At 39.9% G+C, this 22,469-nt stretch overlaps 2 protein-coding genes and 1 pseudogene across 2 annotated transcripts in view; all 3 read right to left on the bottom strand.

Moving 5' to 3' along the window:
* Positions 1 to 2,206, bottom strand: part of LGALS8 (galectin 8) — a 41,464-nt gene extending 39,258 nt beyond the window's left edge. Inside the window, exon 1 of the mRNA XM_025850883.2 lies at positions 2,169 to 2,206. The gene's annotated coding sequence lies outside the window, so the exon portion shown is untranslated. The remainder of the gene's footprint in view (positions 1 to 2,168) is intronic.
* A 7,052-nt stretch (positions 2,207 to 9,258) lies between these two features.
* LOC112807882 (ferritin heavy chain pseudogene) lies at positions 9,259 to 10,068 on the bottom strand (annotated as a pseudogene).
* Positions 10,069 to 19,538: 9,470 nt separating this feature from the next.
* The window catches only part of EDARADD (EDAR associated via death domain), a 70,882-nt gene continuing 67,951 nt past the window's right edge, over positions 19,539 to 22,469 (bottom strand). Inside the window, exon 5 of the mRNA XM_073879019.1 lies at positions 19,539 to 20,281. Within this exon, the coding sequence (XP_073735120.1) occupies positions 19,966 to 20,281 (316 nt within the window). The 3' untranslated portion in view covers positions 19,539 to 19,965. The remainder of the gene's footprint in view (positions 20,282 to 22,469) is intronic.

Here is a 22,469-nt window from a genome sequence, read left to right on the forward strand (position 1 = left end):
AGAGAGGATACTGGGGCGCCTGGGTGGCTCAGTCGGTTAGGCAACCCACTCTTGATTTCGGTTCAGGTCATGATCTCAGGGTCATGGGATCTAGCTCCCAAGCAATCAGCGTGGAGTCTGCTTGTCCCTCTCCCACCCCCGACCCTCCCTCCCACTCTCCCACCCAACTTTACCCCCTACCCTGCCCTACCCTTCCACCCCCCATCTCATGCACATGTGCTCTCTCTCGTTCTCAAATAAATAAATTAATTATATCTTTAAAAAAAGAAGATACTACAGTGGTGCCTTGTAGACTTTCAACAAGTAATCCACAGTAACAACTACATTTACACTGTGAATTGTTGCATACATATTTAAAATTATGAAAACAAAAACTTTGCAAAACAATACTCTTGCATTCTAATTTTTCATTTTAAAAAAAATGCTGCTTATAACCCACTGAATTGTTTGCAAGACCCATTAGTGGGTTGTAAACTGAGCCTTGAAAAACATTTTCAGGGGTGTATTGGAGCTGGCTCACACTGGCTTGCGAGAGCCAATTTTGCACATCTCTTCCATGTGGGTATCTTGAAATTCGCCAGGAATGGAAGTTTTTACACCACAGGCATAGACAACCACTGCAACCTAAGGCTTTCCCCCATTCACCCCAGTCTCCAAAGCTGGATATTAAACATTTGCCACCACATTACTGACCGTAATTCTATGCATGATCCAGTAGAACAGAGAACTCTAATGATGTAGGAGAAAGGGGATGGTTACAAGAGTGGTTCTTTAGATGATTTTGCCCCCAAAACACCATAATATACTTTCAGAAATCAGTTCAAAACAGTAACGTAGATGTCACAAAATTATTTGCAGACAGTTGCCTTAGACTTCCAAAGCTGAAGGGACCATCGCTAGTTGGAATCAATTTTTTTTCATCGCTACTGTCCTCTTTCTTCACCCAACAAGACATATATGTATGGTAAGCGTGGCTGCCAATTTAGAAATAGTATGATATAAAAATTGTGTCTTCTAAGCAAAATGTGAACTAATGTATATTGCCCCAATTTTGAAAAAAGTAGTAAAAAATGATATCGGATTTATGCATTGAAACTCTGTATGCTCTTGCTACTTGGTAGGATTACCTACCACCTTACAAAGAAATACCTGCCATAGTTTGTTAATGATGTGAATTGTGTTGTTTAAAGGTAGGAAGCACTTCTGGTGGCAATTTTGCTTGTTATTGTGTTGCTGTGTTTTTGTTATTATAATTAAAAATGTTTTACCTCCGGGCGCCTGGCTGGCTCAGTTGGTTAAGCGACTGCCTTCGGCTCAGGTCATGACCCTGGAGTCCCGGGATCGAGTCCCACATCGGGCTCCCTGCTCGGCAGGGAGTCTGCTTCTCCCTCTGACCCTCCCCCCTCTCATGTGCTCTCTATCTCTCATTCTCTCTCTCTCAAATAAATAAATAAAATCTTAAAAAAAAAATTTTTTTTTTTACCTCCAAGCATTGATTGGATGGTGGTGCCAGGGCTGGGAAAATAGGCCTCAAATCAATAATTTTGGAATACAAGTTAGGTGTGCTAAAACACTGTAAAGAACTTTAAATAACTCCTTTGACAGATCATGCTGTGCATTTAGAAGTCAAAACTCTAGAACCTTTAGCAAGAATAATGATATATAAAAAAGCAATATTAAAAAATCTGCCACAATAGTTATAGATTTATGAGCTCTGAGAACATACACCTGCTTTCCATTTAGTCCCGTGAGAAAATTAGTCTTGAATTATGCAGATTTTAAATGATGCTGTCTTCGGGAGTGCATTATTTTAATTATTATTTTTTTAAGAAATCTCTATACCCAATGTGGGGCTCGAACTCATGACCCCAAGATCAAGAGTTGTGTGCTCTACCAACTGAGCCAGTCAGGTACCGTAGGAGTGCATTCTTCATGAAACCGCAGCACTTACATGTCTTACGCATAGGTCTAGTTCCCAGGAAAATTACATGGTTGGTGTCATCGACCTCTTCTTTCTGTCCCTCCTCTTTGTAAACGGACTCATTTCTTCTTTGAATACTCTTGCTTTAAACTAATCTCTCCCACACCCCCATACTAGCACCACCCATGAGCACTCAGCCCTTTTTTCCAACCTCCAGACCCCCTGTGTTCAGATTCATCAGGCTTACCTCTTATGTTCTACAGGATCATGTCCCTTATCCAGTCTTTTCAGGTGTGAGAAACAAGCTTCTAGAACTATGGTTTTGTCATAAAATAAAAGAACCTTGAAGATGTGAAAGATCTTCAGAGGGGTGTAAATTAAACCAATTCATCCCAATGGCTCAAAGAATGAGATGTTGTCCTATTTTTCAAATACTTTTTTTTTTTTAAAGATTTTTATTTATTTACTTGAGAGACAAAGAGACAGTGAGAGAGGGAACACGAGCAGGGGGGTTGGGAGAGGGAGAAGCAGGCTTCCCGCTGAGAAGGGAGCCGGATGCGATGCGGGCTCCATGCAGGGCTCGATGCGGGCTGGGATCAGGACCTGAGCCGAAGGCAGACGCCTAATGACTGACCCACCCAGGCTCCTTGAAAGGGTTGGCCAACTATGGTGTGTAAACGAAAGAATACCGTATTGTTATTTTACATGAGACTGTATCTGAAATTATGTAAATGTTTAAAGTGGAAACACAATAGAATACTTAAATTCATATGTATATTATACTAGGTAACATTTTAGGCACGAGGGATACAATGGGTAAAAAATACAGCTTTCCTGGAGCTTACACCTAGTGGGAATTAGACAGTAAGTAATTATGCATGGGTATTTTAAAATGCAAAGGAATGATGTCAGTAACTAATACTCATTGTGATCTTTGTTCCTGCAAAGTAGCTGAGATTCTTAATGCCATTAAAAGGGCTCCCTCAGCTTTGCACACAGTGGCAGTATATCTGAGGCGCAGTTACTGCTAATTGAAAAGGCCTCCCTCGGCAACCCAATCTGAATATTTAACCAGTCCTTCTTGTGCATAGCCAATCCTCTTCTGGCTTGTATTTACACAGCTCGTTATAAAATAAAGTAACAAGGGAAACCTCAGGGGAAGAATTTCTGAGGCAGGTTAGAGCAAGCCAGAACCCCAGATGGTTTTTTCCAACTAGAAAAATGTGATTGAGGCCACGTACTAAAACCCCTTTTTATTTTGGAAATGTAAAAACATACACATCAGTTGAGAGATGACATGATGAATTTTCCATTTCCTCATTGTCCAGCTCCAGCAATTATCAACATGGCCTATGTTGTCTCATCTGCACTGCTCCCACTCCTTCCCTGCCACTGGCTCATTTTGGGGAAGCAAATCTTCAGATTTCATTTAATCTTTAAAAACTGGTAGTTACACTGAAAGGTTTCCTAAGACCCAGGTTGACATTTTTGGCCAGAAGATTTCATAAGCAATCTGTACGTCCAATTGCAAGTCATCAGGAGGCACTCAATGTCTGGTTTTTCTTTTTATGCTATCAAGACTGGCCAGTGATTTCAGATGATGTTAGCCTGATTCATCCATTACAAAGTTCTCATCAGTTTTTGATCAAGTGGTTTTAGCAGCTACCTACTGATGGTCATTGCCTCGATCCATTATTTCACTAGGAAAGAAAAATAATGATATATCAATTCCATCATTCCTCCTGCATTTATGCGTTGGAATTCTTGTATAAGGAAATACGGTTCAGTGATCCCAAGGTGAAGTTTATACCAGAAAGGCAAGGTAAGCGCTGGGTTCTTTCCCTTTATGTAGAGATTTTCATAATAGTAAGTCAATTCCCTAGCCTCCACAAAAGGTAATCAATAAATTGTTTTTTTAGAGGTCATTATGAATTGATGAATATTAATATACTTGCTGTGTTCTTAATTTTTTTCCTGATACTTAAATCATCCCATAATTTATCCTATAATCATACGGGATATGCATAATTATCCCATTATCCCCTCAGAGGGAACCCCTTTGAGTTGGCTTCTGGGTTCTTTTGACACAACCTGGTAATCTTAGGATAGTTTCCTCACTTTGTGGTATGACAAGATGTCCCAAGCTACCATTGTTATTTCCTGCCAAACCTGGACTTAGCAGTTTCTCCAAGAAAACTTTTAGTGGGAAATGGTATATATAGACCACAATTTTGACTAGGGATGCTTATGGCCACTGGGTTGGTTTCTAGACTTCCTCAGTAGATGAAGCCAAGAAAAATGTTTATTTAAAAATATATGTATATAAATATATTTAATATAACATATATTAAATACATAAATCTATTTTAAATCATATATTTAAATAATTATATAAACATATACTTAAAATATATATTTAATTAAAAATATATAAAAGATAAATATATCTGACTTTATACTGATTTCATTCAATTTAGGATTACAATGTTTTTATTTAGCTTTTTTATTTTATATTTATACCTCATTTTTTAAAATAAAAATCTTGATTAAAAAATAAAATAAAAATCTTGGTTTCTAATAACAGTAACATAATTACTTATCTGCTTCAATCTATTATATATAATAGTTTGGGGATAGAAAGTTAAATATTGTTGTAACAATATGATTGCAAAACAAAATGAAGGTTTATTTGCAGTTACTTTCTGTCTTTAAGGTATATCTCACAAGCAATATATAATAACATTTCTGTGTTTTAAAATAATTTGATAGTACTACCTAAAATGATCTACCAATTCACTGCAATTCTTATCAAAATTCCAACAGTGCTTTTTGCAGAAATAGAAAAAAAAATCCTAAAATTCATCTGGATTCTCAAGGGACTCTGAAAAAAAAAAAAAGAACAAAGTTGGAGGTCTCACACTCCATGATTTCAAAACATATTACAAAGCTAGTAAGCAAATGGTGTAGTGCTGGCAAAAAGGACAGATATATAGACCAATAGAACAGAAATAGAGAGCCCTTAAATAAACCCTTATGTATATGGTCAAGGGTGCCAAGACCACTCAGTAGGGAAAAGATAGCCTCTTCAACAAATGATGTTGGGAAAATTAGATATTCACATGCAAAACTGGACCTTTACCTTACACCTTATACAAAAATTAACTCAAAATGGATTAAAGACTTTAACAGAAAACCTAAAACGATACAATTCCTAGAAGAAAACAGAAGGGGGAAACTTCATGACATTGGATTTTGGCAATGATTTTTTGGCTATGACAGCAATAGCAATAGCACAGAGGGCAAATTAAGAAATAGATAAATAGGCCTATAACAAACTTAAAAATTCTGTGCATAAAAGGTCACAATCAAGAGAGTGAAAAGGCAACCCATGAAAGGAGGAAAAATACTTTCAAATCATATATCTGATAAGGGGCTAACATCCAGGATACATATATAAGATCTCCTACAACTCAACAGCAAAAAACAACCCAAATCAAAAATGTTCAAAGAATTTGAACAGACATTTGTCCAAAGATGATACATGAATGACCAACAAGTTCACCATCACTAATCATTAAAGAAGTACAAATCAAAACCACAATGAGATACCACCTCACAGTCCTTAGGACAGCTACTGCAAAAGAAAGGGGGTGGGGGGAGAGAAAGAAAGAAAAACTGATAAGTGTTGCCAAAGATGTGGACAAATTGGAATCCTTATGCACTATTAATGGGAATGTAAAATGATGTAGCCTCTATGAAAAACAGTATGGCAGTTCCTTAAAAAATTAAAAATAGAATTATCATTTGATCCAGCAATCCCAATTCAGGTTATATATCCATAAGAACTGAAAGCATGATCTCAAAGAGATATTTGTACACCTGTGTTCATAACAGCATTATTCACAATATCCAGGAAATGGAAGCAACTCAAATGTCCTTTGATCAATGAATGGATAAACAAAATATGGCATATATAGTGGAATATTATTCAGCTTTAAAAAGGAAGGAGATCCTGTTGTATGAGACAACATAGATGAATCTTGAGGACGTTATGCTAAATGAAATAATCCAGTCACAAAAAGACAACTACTTACATGAGGCATCTAATGAAGTCAAATTCATAGAAACAGAAAGTGGAATGGTAGTTTCCAGGGGCTGGGATGAGAAAATGGGGAGTTGTTTAGTGGGTATAGGATTTCAGTTTTGTAAGATGAAATAGTTCTGGAGATTTGTTGTACAACAGTGTGAATATACTTAACACTACTGAACTGTGTGCTTAAAATGGTCAAGATGGTAACTTTTATGTTGTGTTAAGGACAGCTTAAAAAATAATAATTTGAAATAATTTATCTCTGTGTGAATAAGGCACCAACTCGGTATACCACTAGAGTCATTGGTTTCATTTTGCTTTCAATTTTGGGGGCTTGCTTTTAGTTTAGTTCATTTTGGTTTAATTTTGGATTATAATTTTATGAAATATTGACATGGTCCCAATGCCAGATTTACAAACAAATTTACAAATAAGACACATTCGTGGAATCCTAGTTTCCATCCCTGTCCTCTCCAACCTACTCCCCCACTCCTTTACACATAACATATGTAGATAGTTTTTATATTCACACTTCCACTGTAGAAAAAAGATAGCATACTATGCATAGTTTGTACTTCGCTATTTACTTCACCATAGCCTGACGATCACTCCATAATAGTATACAGAGATATTCTGTGTTTCTTTTTCAGCTGCATATTATACTATTGAGTGGATGTACCTGTGATATTGTGATTTATAGTAAGAAATATATATTTGGGGGGTGCCTGGGTGGCTCAGTTGGTTGAGCATCCGACTCTTCATTTCGGCTCAGGTCATGATCTCAGGGTCTTGAGATAGAGCCCCATGTCGGGCTCCGTGCTGGGCATGGACCCTGCTTAAGATTCTCTCCCTCCCTCTGCCCCTTCCCCCGCCTCACACCCGTGCACATGCTCTCTCTTTCTCTCTCTCTCTAAAAAATAAAATAAAATAAATACAGTTTAAAAGAAATATACATTTGGTCTTTGTCCCCTTTTCTGACACAGAGCTCCTAGGAATTTCAAGTGATGAGAGCTGTAAAGGTGCCTTTTTTTATGTTAACGAGGTGACTTTTGGACCACACCTAAGGATGGAAGCTGGCGGCCAGTGGAGCCAACCATGTGATTAGAGAGTTGGAACTTTCAGTCCCACCCCAACCTCTAGGGGGGGAGGAGCTGGAGATTGAGTTCAATCATCAACGGCCAGTGATTTAATCAACTGTGCCTATCTAATGAAGCCTCCGTAAAAATCCTAAAGCACGGGGTTAGGGAGCTTCCAGTTTGCTGAACAACTGGAGATTTAGAAAGAATGACACTCAGAGGAGACATGGGAGTTCTGTACCTTTCTCCATACCTTGTCCCGAGCATCTCTTCCATCTGCTGTTCCTGAGTTCTATTTCTGTTTATAATAAACTAGTAAGCTGGTGAGTATAATGTTTCTCCGAGCTGTGAGCTACTGCAGCAAACTGAATGCAAGGAGGTGTCCTAAGAACACTCTAATCTACAGTGGGTCCGTCAGAAGCACAAGTGCAACTGGCATTTGTGGGAGGGGGGTCTTGTAGGACTGAACCCTTAAGGAATCTGATGCTATCTCTGGGTAGATATGTCAAAATTGGGTTGAATTGTAGGACACTCAGCTGGTGTGGGAGAATTGCTTGTTGGTGTGGGAAAATGCCCCCTTTCCCCCAACACACATGCACATTGGAATGGGATGCAGAATCCTTTAGAAGCATGGTTTGTTCAACCTGTGGACATTTGGATTGTTTCTCATCTTTCACTGTCATATATAATGCTTCAGGGTATAGCCTATGCACATCTTTTTGTATATTTGCACACTGTCTCTCTGGGATAGATTCCTAGAAGTGGGATTTTTGTGTCAAAAGCTAAGCTCTATGTAATTTTGCTAGATGTGAGCTAAAGTACTTTTTGAGAATTCATTCAAATCCTTAGGGGAAGGATTCCTACTCCACCTTAGGGGAAGGTCCAGGCTACTCTGATGGGAAAGGGATGTTGGAGGTGAGGCCTGAGAGGTTCTAGTGGAGAACCTGTCACCTGAGATGCCAGGGGAACTAAATCCAAACTAGTGATCAGGACCAGGAACCACATGGAAAGCCAAAGTCAAGAAGCCAGGAAGGAAAGCTAGGAAATTCCAAATAGGGGCCAGGAGGAAATATGGAAGCTTCCATCCAGGAAGAGAAGTGTGGGAAGAATCAATGCAAATGGGTTTGGAGCAAAATGGTAAAGGTCCAAGGTAATTAACCCAGAACAGTGCTGCTCTTCTATGTTCTCTTGTTGGCTGGCTGACAAGAAGTCATTGCATGTGTTTGTATGAGGGCAACTAGCTGAATTAAGACATGGTAGCTGAAATGCAGTCTATACTTTACATGCCAAACTGGCATGATGCTGCATCTCCAGAGGCAGAGGGATGAGGGTGGGGGGAAAACCACCTTTTTCTAATTTGCACAAAGGTGCCATATGGCCTAATCATACCTTGCTCAGGTTGGCTGGGTTTAAGGGTTATGCAGAATGGGCAACAATCATCCAAAACCTCCTTCCACCTTAGTGGTTATATTCACTTTTTTCTCTATAATTTAGCTATATTTTAAGTTCTAATATTGTACTCTAAAACTACCTGTAGGAGGAAGATGAGGCTAAATTTTACGGTCTTTTGCATTTGAGCCATAGTAAGGAGTTGTTTATTTTAATAAAATGGTTTTTTTTTTTTTAAGATTTTATTTGAGAGAGAGAGAGCAGAGCACAAGATAGAGTGCACGAGCAGGGGTGAGGGGCAGAGGGATAAGCAGACTCCCCACTGAGCAGGGAGCCTGATGCGGGGCTCGATCCCAGGACCCCGAGATCATGACCTGAGCTGAAGGCAGATGTTTAACTGACTGAGCCACCCAGGTGCCCCTAAAATGGTTTATTTTAATAATATATATTTTTTTAATGAAAATGGCCTTTAGGTAAGACTGTGACTGCCAACTGGTAAAACCGATGTTATGTGAGGTGAGGCATGTTTGATACTTTTGTTAATTTGGAGATGGGAGAGTCAGGAAAACAGCAAACCATGCATTACCTGGAGATGATATGGAACTTTATTTATGAGCTTTGAGCTTTGTAGTTGAGAAAGATAGGGAACTCGGTGCTGGCTTGACCATATACTTGTTTAGATAAGTGGTCTGTAAACATTTCGGGTCACATAACCTCTAATAGAATTTTTTTTTTTTTTTTTTTTTGGGTACCAAATTACTTTATTTGAAGAATGGTACAAATGAAAGAAGTTAAGTAGATGTTTTGGTACAACTTATAGAAAAGGTAAAGGTAACCCCAACATGCATGCACTGCCTCGGTGACCAGGGAAGTCACCCTTGTGGCTATGGGAAGACAGCCTAAGGCTTAGCTTTCACTATCACTGTTTCCCAAGGTGTGCTTGTCAAAGAGATACTCTGCCATGCCAGATTCGGGAGCCCCCATCTTGCGCAGGTTGGTTACGTGGTCACCCAATTCTTTGATGGATTTCACCTGCTCATTCAGGTAATGAGTCTCAATGAAGTCACACAAATCTGGGTCACTTTTATCAGTGGCCAGTTTGTGCAGTTCCAGTAGTGACTGATTCACGCTCTTTTCCAAATGTAATGCACACTCCATTGCATTCAGCCCGTTCTCCCAATCATCACGGTCTGGTTTCTTGATATCCTGAAGGAAGATTCGGCCACCTCGTTGGTTCTGCAGCTTCATCAGTTTCTCAGCATGTTCCCTCTCCTCATGAGATTGGTGAAGAAAATATTTGGCAAAGTTCTTCAAAGCCACATCATCGCGGTCAAAGTAGTAAGACATGGACAGGTAGACGTAGGAGGCGTAGAGCTCCAGGTTGATCTGGCGGTTGATGGCGGCCTCAGAGTCCTGGTGGTAGTTCTGGCGCACCTGCGAGGGGGACGCGGTCGTCATGGCGGCGGCTGAGAAAAGGCGGCGGCGAGCGGCGGCGGGGGCCTGGGAGCGGTCCGAGGGCGCGACGAAGAGATGGCGGAGGGCTGGCTCTGAACGGCCGGCCCGGGTGGGGGACGAGCGCCGGGTTCCGTCCAAGCACTGTTGAAGCAGGAAACCGCGGCGACTCTCGGCGGAGACTGTCTAACCTCTAATAGAATTTTGAAAAACTATGTAACCTTTCCTCTAACATGGTACTGGAAGTCCTTGCTAATGCAATAAGACAAGACAAGAAAAGAAAAAAGAAAAAAAAGGTGTATATATTGGGAAAGCAGACATAAAACTGTCTTTGTTCACAGATGACATGATCATCTGTGTGGAAAATCCGAAAGGATCAGCCAAAAAAACTCCTGGAACTAATAAGCGATTATTGGAAGATTGCAGGATACAAGGTTAATGTACAACATTCAATTGCTTTCCTATATACCAACAACGAATAAGTGGAGTTTTAAATTAAAAACATAATACCATTTATATTAGCACCCCCAAAAATGAAATGCCCAGGTATAAATCTAACAAAATACATATGAGATAAACTATAAAACTCTGATGAATGAAATCAAAGAAGAACTAAGTAAAGGGAGAGACATTCAATGTTCATGGATAAGAAGACTAGATATGATCAAGATGTAGAATCAATGTAACCTCAGTCAAAATCCTAGCAAGTTATTGTATAGATATCGACAGATTGATTCTAAAGTTTGTATGGAGAAGCAAAAGACCCAGAATAGCCAACACAATATTGAAGGAGATGAACAAAGTTGGAGGACTGACACTACCAGACTTCAAGACTTACTAGAAAGCTACAGTAATCAAGTGTGGTAATGGTGAAAGAACAGGCAAATAGATCAAAGGAAAAGAATAAAGAGCCCAGAAGTAGACGCACATAAATAAAGCTAACTAGTCTTTGACAAAGGAGCAAATGCAATAAAATGGAGCAAATATAGTTTTTTCAACACATAGTACTGGAACAACTGAACATTCACATACGACAAAATAAATCTAGACACAGATCTTACATCTTTCACAAAAATTAACTCAAACTGGATCATAGGCCTAAATATAAAATGCGAAACTCTAAAACTCCTCAAAAATAACAAAGGAGAAAACCTAGATGATCTTGGGTATGGTGATGCCTTTTTAGATACAGTACCAAAGACGTGACCCATGAAAGAAATAATTGACAAGTTGGATTTATTAAAAATAAAAACTTCTGGAGGTGAAAGACAATGTCAAGAGAATGAGAGGACAAGGCATAGACTGGAAGAAAATACTTTCAAAGGACACCTCTGATAAAGGATTGTCATCCAAAAGATACAAAGAACTCTTTAAAACTCAACAATAAAAACACAACCCAATTAAAAAGTGGGCCAAAGACCTTAACAGACACCTCACTAAAAAAGACAGACTGATGGCAAATAAGCCTGTGAAAAGATGCCTCACATCACATGTCATTCGGGAAATGCAAATTAAAACTACAATGAAATAACATTACGTACCTATTAGAATTGCCAAAGTCCAGAACACCAAAATTCTAGTGAGGATGTGGAGCGGTGGAAACTCTCATACATTGCTAGTGGGAATGCAAACAGTACAGCATCTTTGGAGGACAGTTTGGCAGCTTCTTACAAAGCTGAACATCCTCTTACCATGTGATCCAGCATTCACATTCCTTGGTGTTTACCCAAAGGAATTGAGAGCTTATGTTCACACAAAAACCTGCATACAGATGTTTACAGCAGCTTTATTCATAACTGCCCAAACTTGGAAGCAACCAACATGTCCTTCAGTAGGTGATGGATAAATAGACTGTGTTACATCCAGAAAAATCAGTGCTAAAAACAAATGAGCTATCAGGTTATGAAAAGACATGGAGAAAATTTAATAGTACATTTTTAAGCGAAAGAAGGCTGAGAAAGTTACATACTGTATGATTCCAACTATATGACATTCCGGAAAACACAAAACTATGGTGACAATGAAATGATAAGTGGTTGCTAGAGGTCAAGGATAGGTGGGGAGTGGAGGTGGTGGGGGAGAGATGAACCGGCAGAGCATAGAAGATGTTTAGAGCAGTGAAAATACTCTGTTTAATATTATAATGCTGGATATATGTCATTACACATTTGTCCAAACCCACTGAATATACAACACTAAGAATGAACCCTTAGGTAAACTATGGATTCTGGGTGATTATGATGTGTCAATGTTCCTTAGCAAAAAAAGTACCATTCTGGTGAGTGATATTGGAATGGGGGAGGCTGTGTGTGTGTGGGGGGGGGAGCAGGAGGTATGAGAAATCTCTGTACCTACCTCTCAATTTTGTTGTAAACCTAAAACTGCTCTTAAAAAAATGAGGTTCTTAAAAAATAGTAAACTATGTAAGCTTTCACGCTTTTTACATGGATGTTTGGTTTAATTGGTTGGAAGGAATATAATTTCTAGCATATTGCAAATAGTGACTTTTTAAAAGATTTTATTAGTTTATTTATTTATTTATTGAGAGAGAGAGAGCGAATGCACCAGCAGGAGGAGGGACAGAGGGAGAGAGAATCCCAAGCAGACTCCACGCTGAGCGCAGATCCTGAAGCGGGGCTCAATCCCACAACCCTGAAATCATGATCTGAGCTGAAACCAAGAGCCAGAGGCTCAATTGACTGAGATCCCCAGGTGCCCCTTTATTTATTTATTTTTTAAGCAGGCTCCACACCCAGGGAGGAGCCCAAGGTGGGGCTTGAACTCACAACCCTGAGATCAGGACCCGAGCTGAGATCAAGAGTCGGACGCTTAACCAGCTAAGCCACTCAGGTGCCCCGAAAATATTGACGTTTTAAATAAATTTGTTTTATTACTCTTTTAAATGTATTAAGTAGAATATAAATACCAAAGTGACTTGACATCCACCATCATCCAGTTAAGGAATCATGACCAAGCTTTTCTTGTAGGTTTTTTTTACATTGTTCTTTTCTCTCAGGAAATCATGCCAACTCCATTTCCCCCATAGAATTTCATCTGTGTATAATACATTTTTAATGCTTCAAAACCTTTTATTGCCTATCCATCATATGTCTCTGCAAAAAAATGTTTATATAAACTGGTATTTCTTCAATCTTATGATCATAAGGCTCGAGCTATTAAATTTTCTTCTACATTGAGCTTTTACAAGTCATCTTATTGTTATCATTTCCTGTACATGATTGATCACATGACACAAATTTTATTACTTTGTAAATAAAAAAAAACATAAAGTTTTATCGAAGATGATTATTTTGATGAGCCTGATAGGGGTTTCAGAATTTATGAAAGGAGGTTTGCAGGCATCAATTTGAATTATTCTTTTCCTTGACAAGGTGGATTTTTTTTTTTTCTTATCCCTCAGGGCAACGCACCACCATATCAAACTATAGGAAGACTGGAAAGCTTTGGTAAAGTGGCAGAAGGGCAATCGTGAAATGGGAAGCAGGAAAAGAGCCAGCTTGATGCCGCAGAGCAGGTACTTTCTCAGGCAGATCAATGTCAAGAAAGGGTACAATTACAGATTGATGATCCCTGGCCAAGGACCCCAGACCAAGTCCTCATCTATGCCCAGAGGTGCACAAAGCCCAACTGGAGTTGGTATTTACTCTTATGCTACTGTTACTGGCAGGAAACCTATCACTGATCATTAAAATAAGGGATGAAGGTATTTGTTGCACGTTTGCAACATACGTTTATCATACCAGTTATCCCACTGAGTTGTAATGGCCTGTTTTCTTGTCTGTCTTCATTCCTGGACTTGTTGGACCCTTCAGTTTAGGGGACTGTCAGTCATCAATTGTATATAGCAGAGGATCCAACCATAGTAAGTGATCAGAACATGTTTGTTGACTGACTTAATGTGATTTCTCCTATTAGGTAACATAATTCCTCCTATGCAACATTAAAACTGGAAACAGAAATCATCTAAAAGTGAAAGCAATTAGTTCAAATTTGGCACTCCAGAAAAATAGCTCTTTCTTGAGCTGGTTCATTTTAGAGACAGACCCTTGGAGGAAGAGCCAAAGAAAAATGGGCTAAACCATTGTTTTTATTTGCACTGTTGCCCACATGGGCCATCACCAAGCTCTGGTTGAATGTTTACTTGGGCCTAAGATCCACCATTTCCACAGAGAGCTCAATGAAGACAAATTATTGTCTTGACCAAAAGAAAGAAAAGCTTAGTGAGCAAAGGAAGACTTCTGTATAAAAAATATTTGAAGGGTGCCTGAGTGGCTCAGTTGTTAAGCGTCTGCCTTTGGCTCAGGTCATGATCCCAGGGTCCTGGGATCAAGCCCCACATCGGGTTCCCAGCTCGGTGGGAAGCCTGCTTCTCCCTCTCCCTCTCCCTCTCCCACTCCCCCTGCTTTTGTTCCCTCTCTTGCTCTCTCTCTCTAATAAATAAATAAATAAATAAATAAATAAATAAATAAATAAATCTTAAAAAAGTTTGAGAGTTAATATACTCATGAATGTTGAATTAAGTATATTTTATTGAATTGAAACCTGTTATAGTTCCTGCAGCTATAAAATCAGTCTCCTGATGAATTCCAGAAACACTTCCAGTTCTAAAATTATGTGTATGAGTAATTTCATGCATACCATATGCATACCATCGTGGCAAATTTTCACTAGACTACCACATTTTCACCAGCTTTTTTTTTTTTTTAAGTAGGCTTCGCCCCCAGTATGGGGCTTGAACTTACAACCCTGAGATCACCGAGTCACATGCTCTACTGACTAAGCCAGCCAGGCACCCCGCCAGCTCCTCTTTTTATTCAAACATTATTTTCACAGCGATATAACTAATAGTAGTGCATCAAAAGCAGATAAATATTTTCAAGTAGTTGAAATGGTTACTTCATCACAAGCTTGTTTCTCTTTGGCTCGGTCTAGTTTCTTTTAGATCTTTTTTTTCCTGTGTGTGTCTAATTTTTTCCCCTGGTTATAAATCCAAAATCTGCACAAGAAAATAAGCTCTGACTCACTGGAGTTTTAACAAATTTGGCAGATCGTGCAGAATGTGTACGTGACAGTAAAAAGTTGCAGACATTGACCTCTGTGTTGTGCAAGGGCTTCTGGGAGCCGACTCTGGACTTTTAAATCTGCATGATTAGGGAAGAAATCATCTGGGTTTGACAGCCACAAACACTCAGGAACCCTGTGCTCCTCACGTTACCTGCAGATCATCACCCTTTTAATCTGTGCAAGAACTCCCTTGAAAACCTATTAATATCAATGTGGAAAACTGTTGGAGGCCCAGGTTGGATACTGACCTACTGGTTGGGGAAATGTGTGTGGGACCCTTGACGGTGGGGCTTTTAGGAGAAGGAGTCATGAAAATAATGACCCAGGTAATTTGTCACAGGAGCTGGAATTTGAGACAACCAGCTCTCTTGCTGCTTATTATTCTTCCTTATCTATCATGTAATAGCCAACCAACGTTATTAACACACCCATTGTGTAGGCACTGGGGACAGAGATCTATACTAAGAGCTACATTCACCACTCAGAATCAGAGCTATTCAAAGTGTGAATATTTTCAAAACTCGGTGTGCCATGAGGTTGGGTCATGAGAGCCATACCTCATAGCACAGAGACTGGACCCTAACATAGCATCTTTAAGAAGAGGTTCTGGCCATAGGCGATCAGGAAGCTGGTCTGTGTCTAGGAACAGAGCCCTTTGCTTGTATAGGACCCCACGTGAAGTTGTAAAGACAATTCAACCTTTAGCACTTCGGGTGGTTAGTGTGTTTGTTAAACTTCAGCAGTTACTCTTAAGGGTCAGCTCATTCTAGATTCTGCATATGAAAGAGCACCTCTTCAGAGAGCCAGCCCAACACCCCTGGAGAGTTTTTCATGAATGAAACCCCAAGATTTGGGAAGAACTGTGCATGAACCAGTTCAGGCATTTAAAGCTGGATTCATTTAGAAACTAAATATTTTGAAAGAAGTGAAGACAATCTAATTACAAATCTAATATAATCCCAAATGCCCAGATGCCTTCTTTCTATAACTTTCCCCCATCTCTCAGGGACGAGCTATAAGAAGAAGAGAAATAGAATGATTTTATCATAAAACCTGATGGTGGGGTGGGCTGCAGGCCAGGATTGGCTCCTGCCAGCAGGATGAAGGGGCACGGTGAAGTAGACTGAGAACACCAAAGCCCCTCACTGGACATTTAAAGAGGGTACTTAGCCAGTTCTTGGGACCTGGGTTGAGGCAACGGTGTCCTGTGTTGTTTTAGCTCAGTGAGCACCAGATTTACTGTTCGGGAGTTTTCCTCTGCTAACACCTGTTAAAAAAAAAAAAAAAAAAGAATCCCAGCTCCCCTGCCACCTTCCCAGGCCTCACCCCATACACTGGCAGGCTTCCTTCTAGAATGCCACTCCATGGTGAAGTCCTATGTTGCTGTAAAAGACAGATTAAACCCAACTAATACTTCAAATCTATGTGCCATCTCAACTTCCTTTGGGCATGTGTATCTTTTAAAGTTAAGACACATTTGTTTGAGATCTTGGCTCTTTGGAAATCATCCGTATCTGGAGGTGTTTAGGGGAAAATTGTAATTTCAGATTTTTTAAGATTCTTTTGTTTTTTTCATGGATAAATGGTTTTATTTCCTTGCTTTTTATTTATTTTTTTTAATTCAAATTAATAAGCCATCTCTCTGCTAGAATTACAAAGCTGCATGGCTCATAAAATTCATCAAGGAATTCAATTAATTCTCTATCCCAGCAGATACATATTCAAACCAATCTGTTAGGGGAATATCATGTCCAAATAGTTAAGATGAATTCTGACTGGTTTCAAATTCTGGGCTTTGCCGGCAAAGCACCCTGCCAAACAATACAAGCAATGCAGCAAGCCTAGCAGAATGACCAGCTCCATCCTACACGCTAGTGTACATGAAGCTCCAAGGCATCCCCGAAAAGGCACCCGATTTCTCTCCCACCTTCATTCATCTCTGCCAACCTGGAAATGCAACGTTTTCTTTCATCAAAGGCACATTCAGTGCCTGGCCTGAGGATCTTGATTTTTCACATCCATTTGCATCTTTAACTGAGCACCATTAGCCAGTGGCCTCGCTGCTCATTAATGCACACACTTCCTAGAGAATTTGGTTGGGGGCCACGGATGCAAAGACATTTAATCATAATTGTACATTTAATTGGATATACAGTTCTTGTTCTGCCCACGAGGCCCGAGAGAGCCTTTAGACATTTTGAATCTGGGGTAAGTTTCTTGTTTCATTCAAGTTGAAAGTCCAAGGGCTACTTTCTCTTGTAAGTGACTTTTTGTAGTTACTGCTTTGTTTTTAATGAAATCATTTTTACTGTACATTTTTAGTACAAAGTCAGTAGGCTCTTACAGAAACAACGTATAAACAACAAGAACACTAACGTGTCACATACCCAGGGCAACCACGAAGAATGAGTACCTTCATATGCCAATAAAGATGCTATGTTTTCTGCAACATCATCTTTTTTGTGTGTAAAATTCTACGAATTAATCCAATTTACAGAGTTGTGGTTTTTTTTTTTTTTTTTATTCATCTTTTAGAATAATGTAGGTCTGGGGCTTCTGGGTGACTCAGTCGGTTGGGTGCCTGACTCTTGATTTCTGCTCAGGTCATGATCTCAAGGTTGCAGAATGGAGCCCTGTGTCGGGCTCCATACTCAGAGTGGAGTTGGCTTGGGATTCTTTCTCTCCCTTTCCCTCTGCCACCCCCCCTTCGGGGTCACATGCATACACGTGCTCTCTCTAAATAAATAAATATACAAAATCTTAAAAAGTAAATAAAATAATCTAAGTCTTATAAATATTTAATCACCTTTTCTTATGTGTAATGTAGGACTACTGTGGTTTGAGAAAAATCAGGTAATCATGGCAGTACTTAAGTGTCCCTAAAAGCAATTCCAGACATCCTCCACGAAATTACTACACCCCTAGTTACTAGATATGTGTGTGAAAAGCATGTGGTTTGTTCTTTGAAACTTCTATGCTTCAACCGATAATTTGTAAATGCATTGATAATGCAGTTCACATAATTTTTTTGAAGCAACTCCTCTCTTCAAAACAACTGTATGAAATCAAGTCGCTGTTTAAGAACTTTTAATGTTATTGGCCAGACAACAAAAATTTCATACCATCCTTTTGGGCCACTGTAGCTCCTGAAGGCCCCCTTCACTCCAAATGTCTTCTTCCCTACATGGCTGTTGTGCTTGGTGATTTTGTTGTTCCCGCTCTGGGTTTATTGCTAAGTGCTGCTGGCCTTTCAGGAATTCTCTGTATTAGGGGGAAACCCCAATCAAAGCAAATCATTTCTTTGACCTGAAGATTCTGCCATAGGACAGTCTGGCCAACGTGATCTCAGGAAATAAGGGATTCATGGATGCTAATGGACGTGTGTCTGCGAATTCAGTGTGCCTTCTCTCTGGTAAGCCAGGCTCCACTCTTCACTTTCTTTTTCTTCTTCAAAGCCCCAGAGGCTGAACTTTTTTTTTTTCTTTGCTTTCCTAAATCTGCTGCCATCTACATGGCCACCAACAATCCTTTCAGACAGTAGAAGGGAATGCAACTGGTCCAGGGCTCCACCCAGCTTTCCTGTCCCTCCTTCCCTCCCTCCCTCTTTTCCTTCTTTTTTCCCTCCCTCCTAGATTTTCCTGGATTAACTCTAGGGAAAGAGACAGAGCTGTTGAAAAACAACAAGAGGAGCGAAATTATAGACACTCCAGGGGTCTTCTGACTTCCTCATGGTCGTCATTTCTGAATGTGTGTGTTTCTTCACCTCCTGTCCTTAGGTTGTCATGAAAGCAGAGATGAGTGGTACAGTGCAGAGCCTCTGGGACCAGACTCGTGTCGGGATCTGGATTCCACCACCCACATGACCTTAAGCAAGTGACTTAACCATTCTGCGCTTTAGATTTCTCATTCATAACATGGAGATAAGAGGAGTACTTACCTCATAGGGACGTGAGGGCTTAATGAGTTAATATATGTAATATATATAGAAATAAGTCATAAATACCATGTAAGTACATTAGCTGTTATTACTTTTAAAATTCTGGAAATCCCACATCCCTTTTGGTTTGGTGATGACTTTTGCCATATTTAAGTGCCGTAATTCTTGTATCTCAGAGGTACCCCCAAATTTCTCTCATAGTAACAGAAAATAAGAATAGGTTATACTTTCACTGAACTTTTATCATATCTTAACTAGGTCTTTCTTGCAAAATAAGATAGTTTAAGAGAGCCACACCAATGGTGGTGGCAGGAAGTGGAAATGTTTTCTGACTCAAATTCTACAACGTAGGCAGCCACTGTCCTTGTCAGTTACAGGGATTTAGGAGAGGTGTACAGACCAGAACCAAGAACGGGCACTAGATTCTCCAAGGAAAAGGAGGGTCTTACACTTTAAATACTCTTGGCATTTGGCCCTTCTTGGTGTTCTGAATAAGTATTTCTTCATCCTTGTGCCAGTCATTCTGTTTTGTGACATGGAGAATGAAAAAAATACAACTTCACATATGTGCGTCTTAGAATTAGTTTATTATCTAACCATTTGATCAATAGGGCACTCTTTTTTAAAAAAAATTATTTGTTTATTTATGGGAGAGAGAGAGTACAAGCAGGGGGGAGAGGCAGGCAGAGGGAGAAGCGGGCTCCCCGCTGAGCAAGAAGCCCAATGTGGTACTCGATCCCAGGACCCCGGGACCATGACCTGAGCTGAAGGCAGATGCCTAAATGACTGAGCCACCCAGGCATCCCAATAGGGCACCCTCAAAAGCGTAATTGAAACAGTGATATAGAGCTGCAATTTGGGTCTCCTGACTTGGCCAGAGTTAAGAAGAGTGTTCCTGCTTTCATTCAAGGTTATAAAGTCCTCCTTTTCTGACCAACATGTTTTTCTCATACACAGTTGGAGGTATAGCTTTTTTAAAAAAATAAATAAATAAAGCTGCTCTAAACATGTGTGTTCAGGCTTCTGTGTGGACCTTTGGGTAAGTACCAAGGAGTGTGATTGCTGGATCATATGGTAAGAGTATGTTTAGTTTTATAAGAAACTTCCATACTGTCTTCCAAAATGTTTGAATTGTTTTGTATTCCCTCCAGCAATGAAGGAGAGTTCCCATAGCGCCACATCCTTGCCAGCATTTGGTGGTGTCAGTGTTCTGGATCTTGGCCATTCTAAGAGGTGTGTAGTGGTCTCTTGTTTCCATTTGCAATTCCCTGATGACATATGATGTGGAGCATCTTTTTATGGGCTTCTTTGCCATCCGTATATCTTCTTTCCTTTTTATTGAGGTATAATTGACATATAACATATGACATATAACATTATATTAGTTTCCGGCGTACAACATAATGATTCAATATATGTATACATTGTGAAATGATCACTACAATAAGTCGAGTGAACATCCATCACCATACATAGATACAAAAATTTTTTTTTTGTGATGAGAACTTTTAAGATTAACTCTCTTAGCCACTTTCAGATATACAAGACGGTATTGTTAACTATAGTCACCTTCCTGTATATGACATCCCCGTGACTTATTTATCTTATGACTATGAGTTTGTACCTTTTGGCTCCCTTCACCCATTTTGCCGAATTCCCCCCCCCCCCCCCCCCCCCGCCTCAGGCAACCACATATCTGTTTTTCTATATCTGCGAGCTTGGTTTTGTTTGTTTTTAGATTCCACATATAAGTAAGATCATATGGTATTTGTCTTTCTCTGTCTGGCTTATTTCACTTAGTACCATGTCCTCAAGGTCCGTCCATGTGGACCTAGCTTTAATGATTTCCCAGGTGATTCTCCACCCTAAGCCCTCAATCATTTTTAAAAAATGTATTAAACTTATTTCTAAAAATGTATTAGAGGGTTGATATTTTCTAAAAGTATTCTAGGTTCAGTCAAATATATTGACATGCTGTGATGGGTTAATTTTATGTGTCAACTTGACTGGGTTACATGGTGTTCAGACATTTGTCAAACATTATTCTAAGCATGTCTGTAATAGTGTTTTTGGATGAGATTAACAGTTGAATTGGTAAACCCAGTAAGCAGATTGCCCTCCCCAATGTGGGTGAGCCTCATCCAGTCAGTTGAAGACCTGAATAAAACAAAGAGTCTGAGCCGCCCACAAGTAAAAGGGATCTCCAACTGACTGATGGCCTTGAGTGAGGACTCATCTTCTCCTGCCTTTACATTTAAACTGAAGCATCGCTCTTCTTGAGCCCACCAGCTTTCAGGCTGGAACTTAACATGACCAGCTTTCCCGGGTTTCTCGCTTCTCAATGCACACTGCACATCTTGGGATATGTCAGCCTCCATAGTTGCATGAAACAATCCCTTAGAATAAATCTCCTTATGTATGTATATACACACCCTATTGGTTCTGCTTCTCTGAAGAACCCTAATACACCTGCGTTTTGGAAATTGCCTCTTTGTTAACTATGATGGGGGAAAACGTAGCCAGGTAGGCCAGAAGCTGCTAGATCTAGCACTTAGTGGGAGAGGGACATACCTGAGATGGGGCAGCAATGTTGGGGTGGGCCGGCCCCTCCCTGGGCACATGGTCAGAAGGGCAAGGCCATGTCTACCCAGTTCCTCAGGGCCTGGCATGGTGCTTACACAAAAGCATTATTTGTGAAATGAATGAAGCTTTCAGCAACCTTCTAGTGAATGCCCTCCTCCATTTGAAAGCTTTCTAATTAAATATTTAAATGTTAACTTGAAGCAAAATATTTTCATAGTCACCCTGCTTGTTAAGAGCTGAGTTGTCTTTGCCAAGAATGGATAAAACAATGCCCTTTTTTTCTGAGTGGTATATAAAAGGTTTTTGAGTGGTATTTTTCTGAGTGGTATATAAAAGGATTTTGGTTTTCCTGAATAGAAGTAAAAATAGATCCATCAAGGACCTGTACAGAATATTACTGCTGAGCTACCATATTTCTTCAAGACAAACATATATCATGTCCCTGGAAAAGGTGAAAACAGTCTCCTTCACTGATGGGGACAGGTATTTGATTTGGCTGGGGGCGGGAGGGTAGGGGAGTGCAAGGGAAGCAAACAAAGGAATTTAAGCAGGATAGTAATCTGACTTGGGGTGGTAAGGCATAAAGGGAAATTGGTTGGGAGACCAGTTGTGATGACAGCAATAGGGCTAGACAAGAGTAGATGAGGCCATGGGCTGGTCTGGGTGGTAGGGACTGAGGCAGGGCCAACGGGACTGGTGATCGCTGGGATGTGGTCATGAAGGAGGGCAACACCAAGCTTGACTTCCCAGTTCTTCACTGGAGTAAATGGGCACTCTCTTCTCTGAGATAGGTAATTTAGGGGGAAGAACAGATATTAAGCAGGAAATGATGTCTGCCATTTTGGATGTATTCTATTTGAGGCACTTGGGACTTGTTCAATGGACAGTTGCATTCTGTATAGGAGGCACAGGAGGTGGTCAGGGCTAAGAAACAGG

Source organism: Callorhinus ursinus, unplaced genomic scaffold (genome assembly GCF_003265705.2).
Source record: "Callorhinus ursinus isolate GAN/ISIS: 27379988/994484 unplaced genomic scaffold, GSC_fseal_2.0 scaffold32, whole genome shotgun sequence".
In the NCBI taxonomy this organism is placed as follows: Eukaryota; Metazoa; Chordata; class Mammalia; order Carnivora; family Otariidae; genus Callorhinus; species Callorhinus ursinus.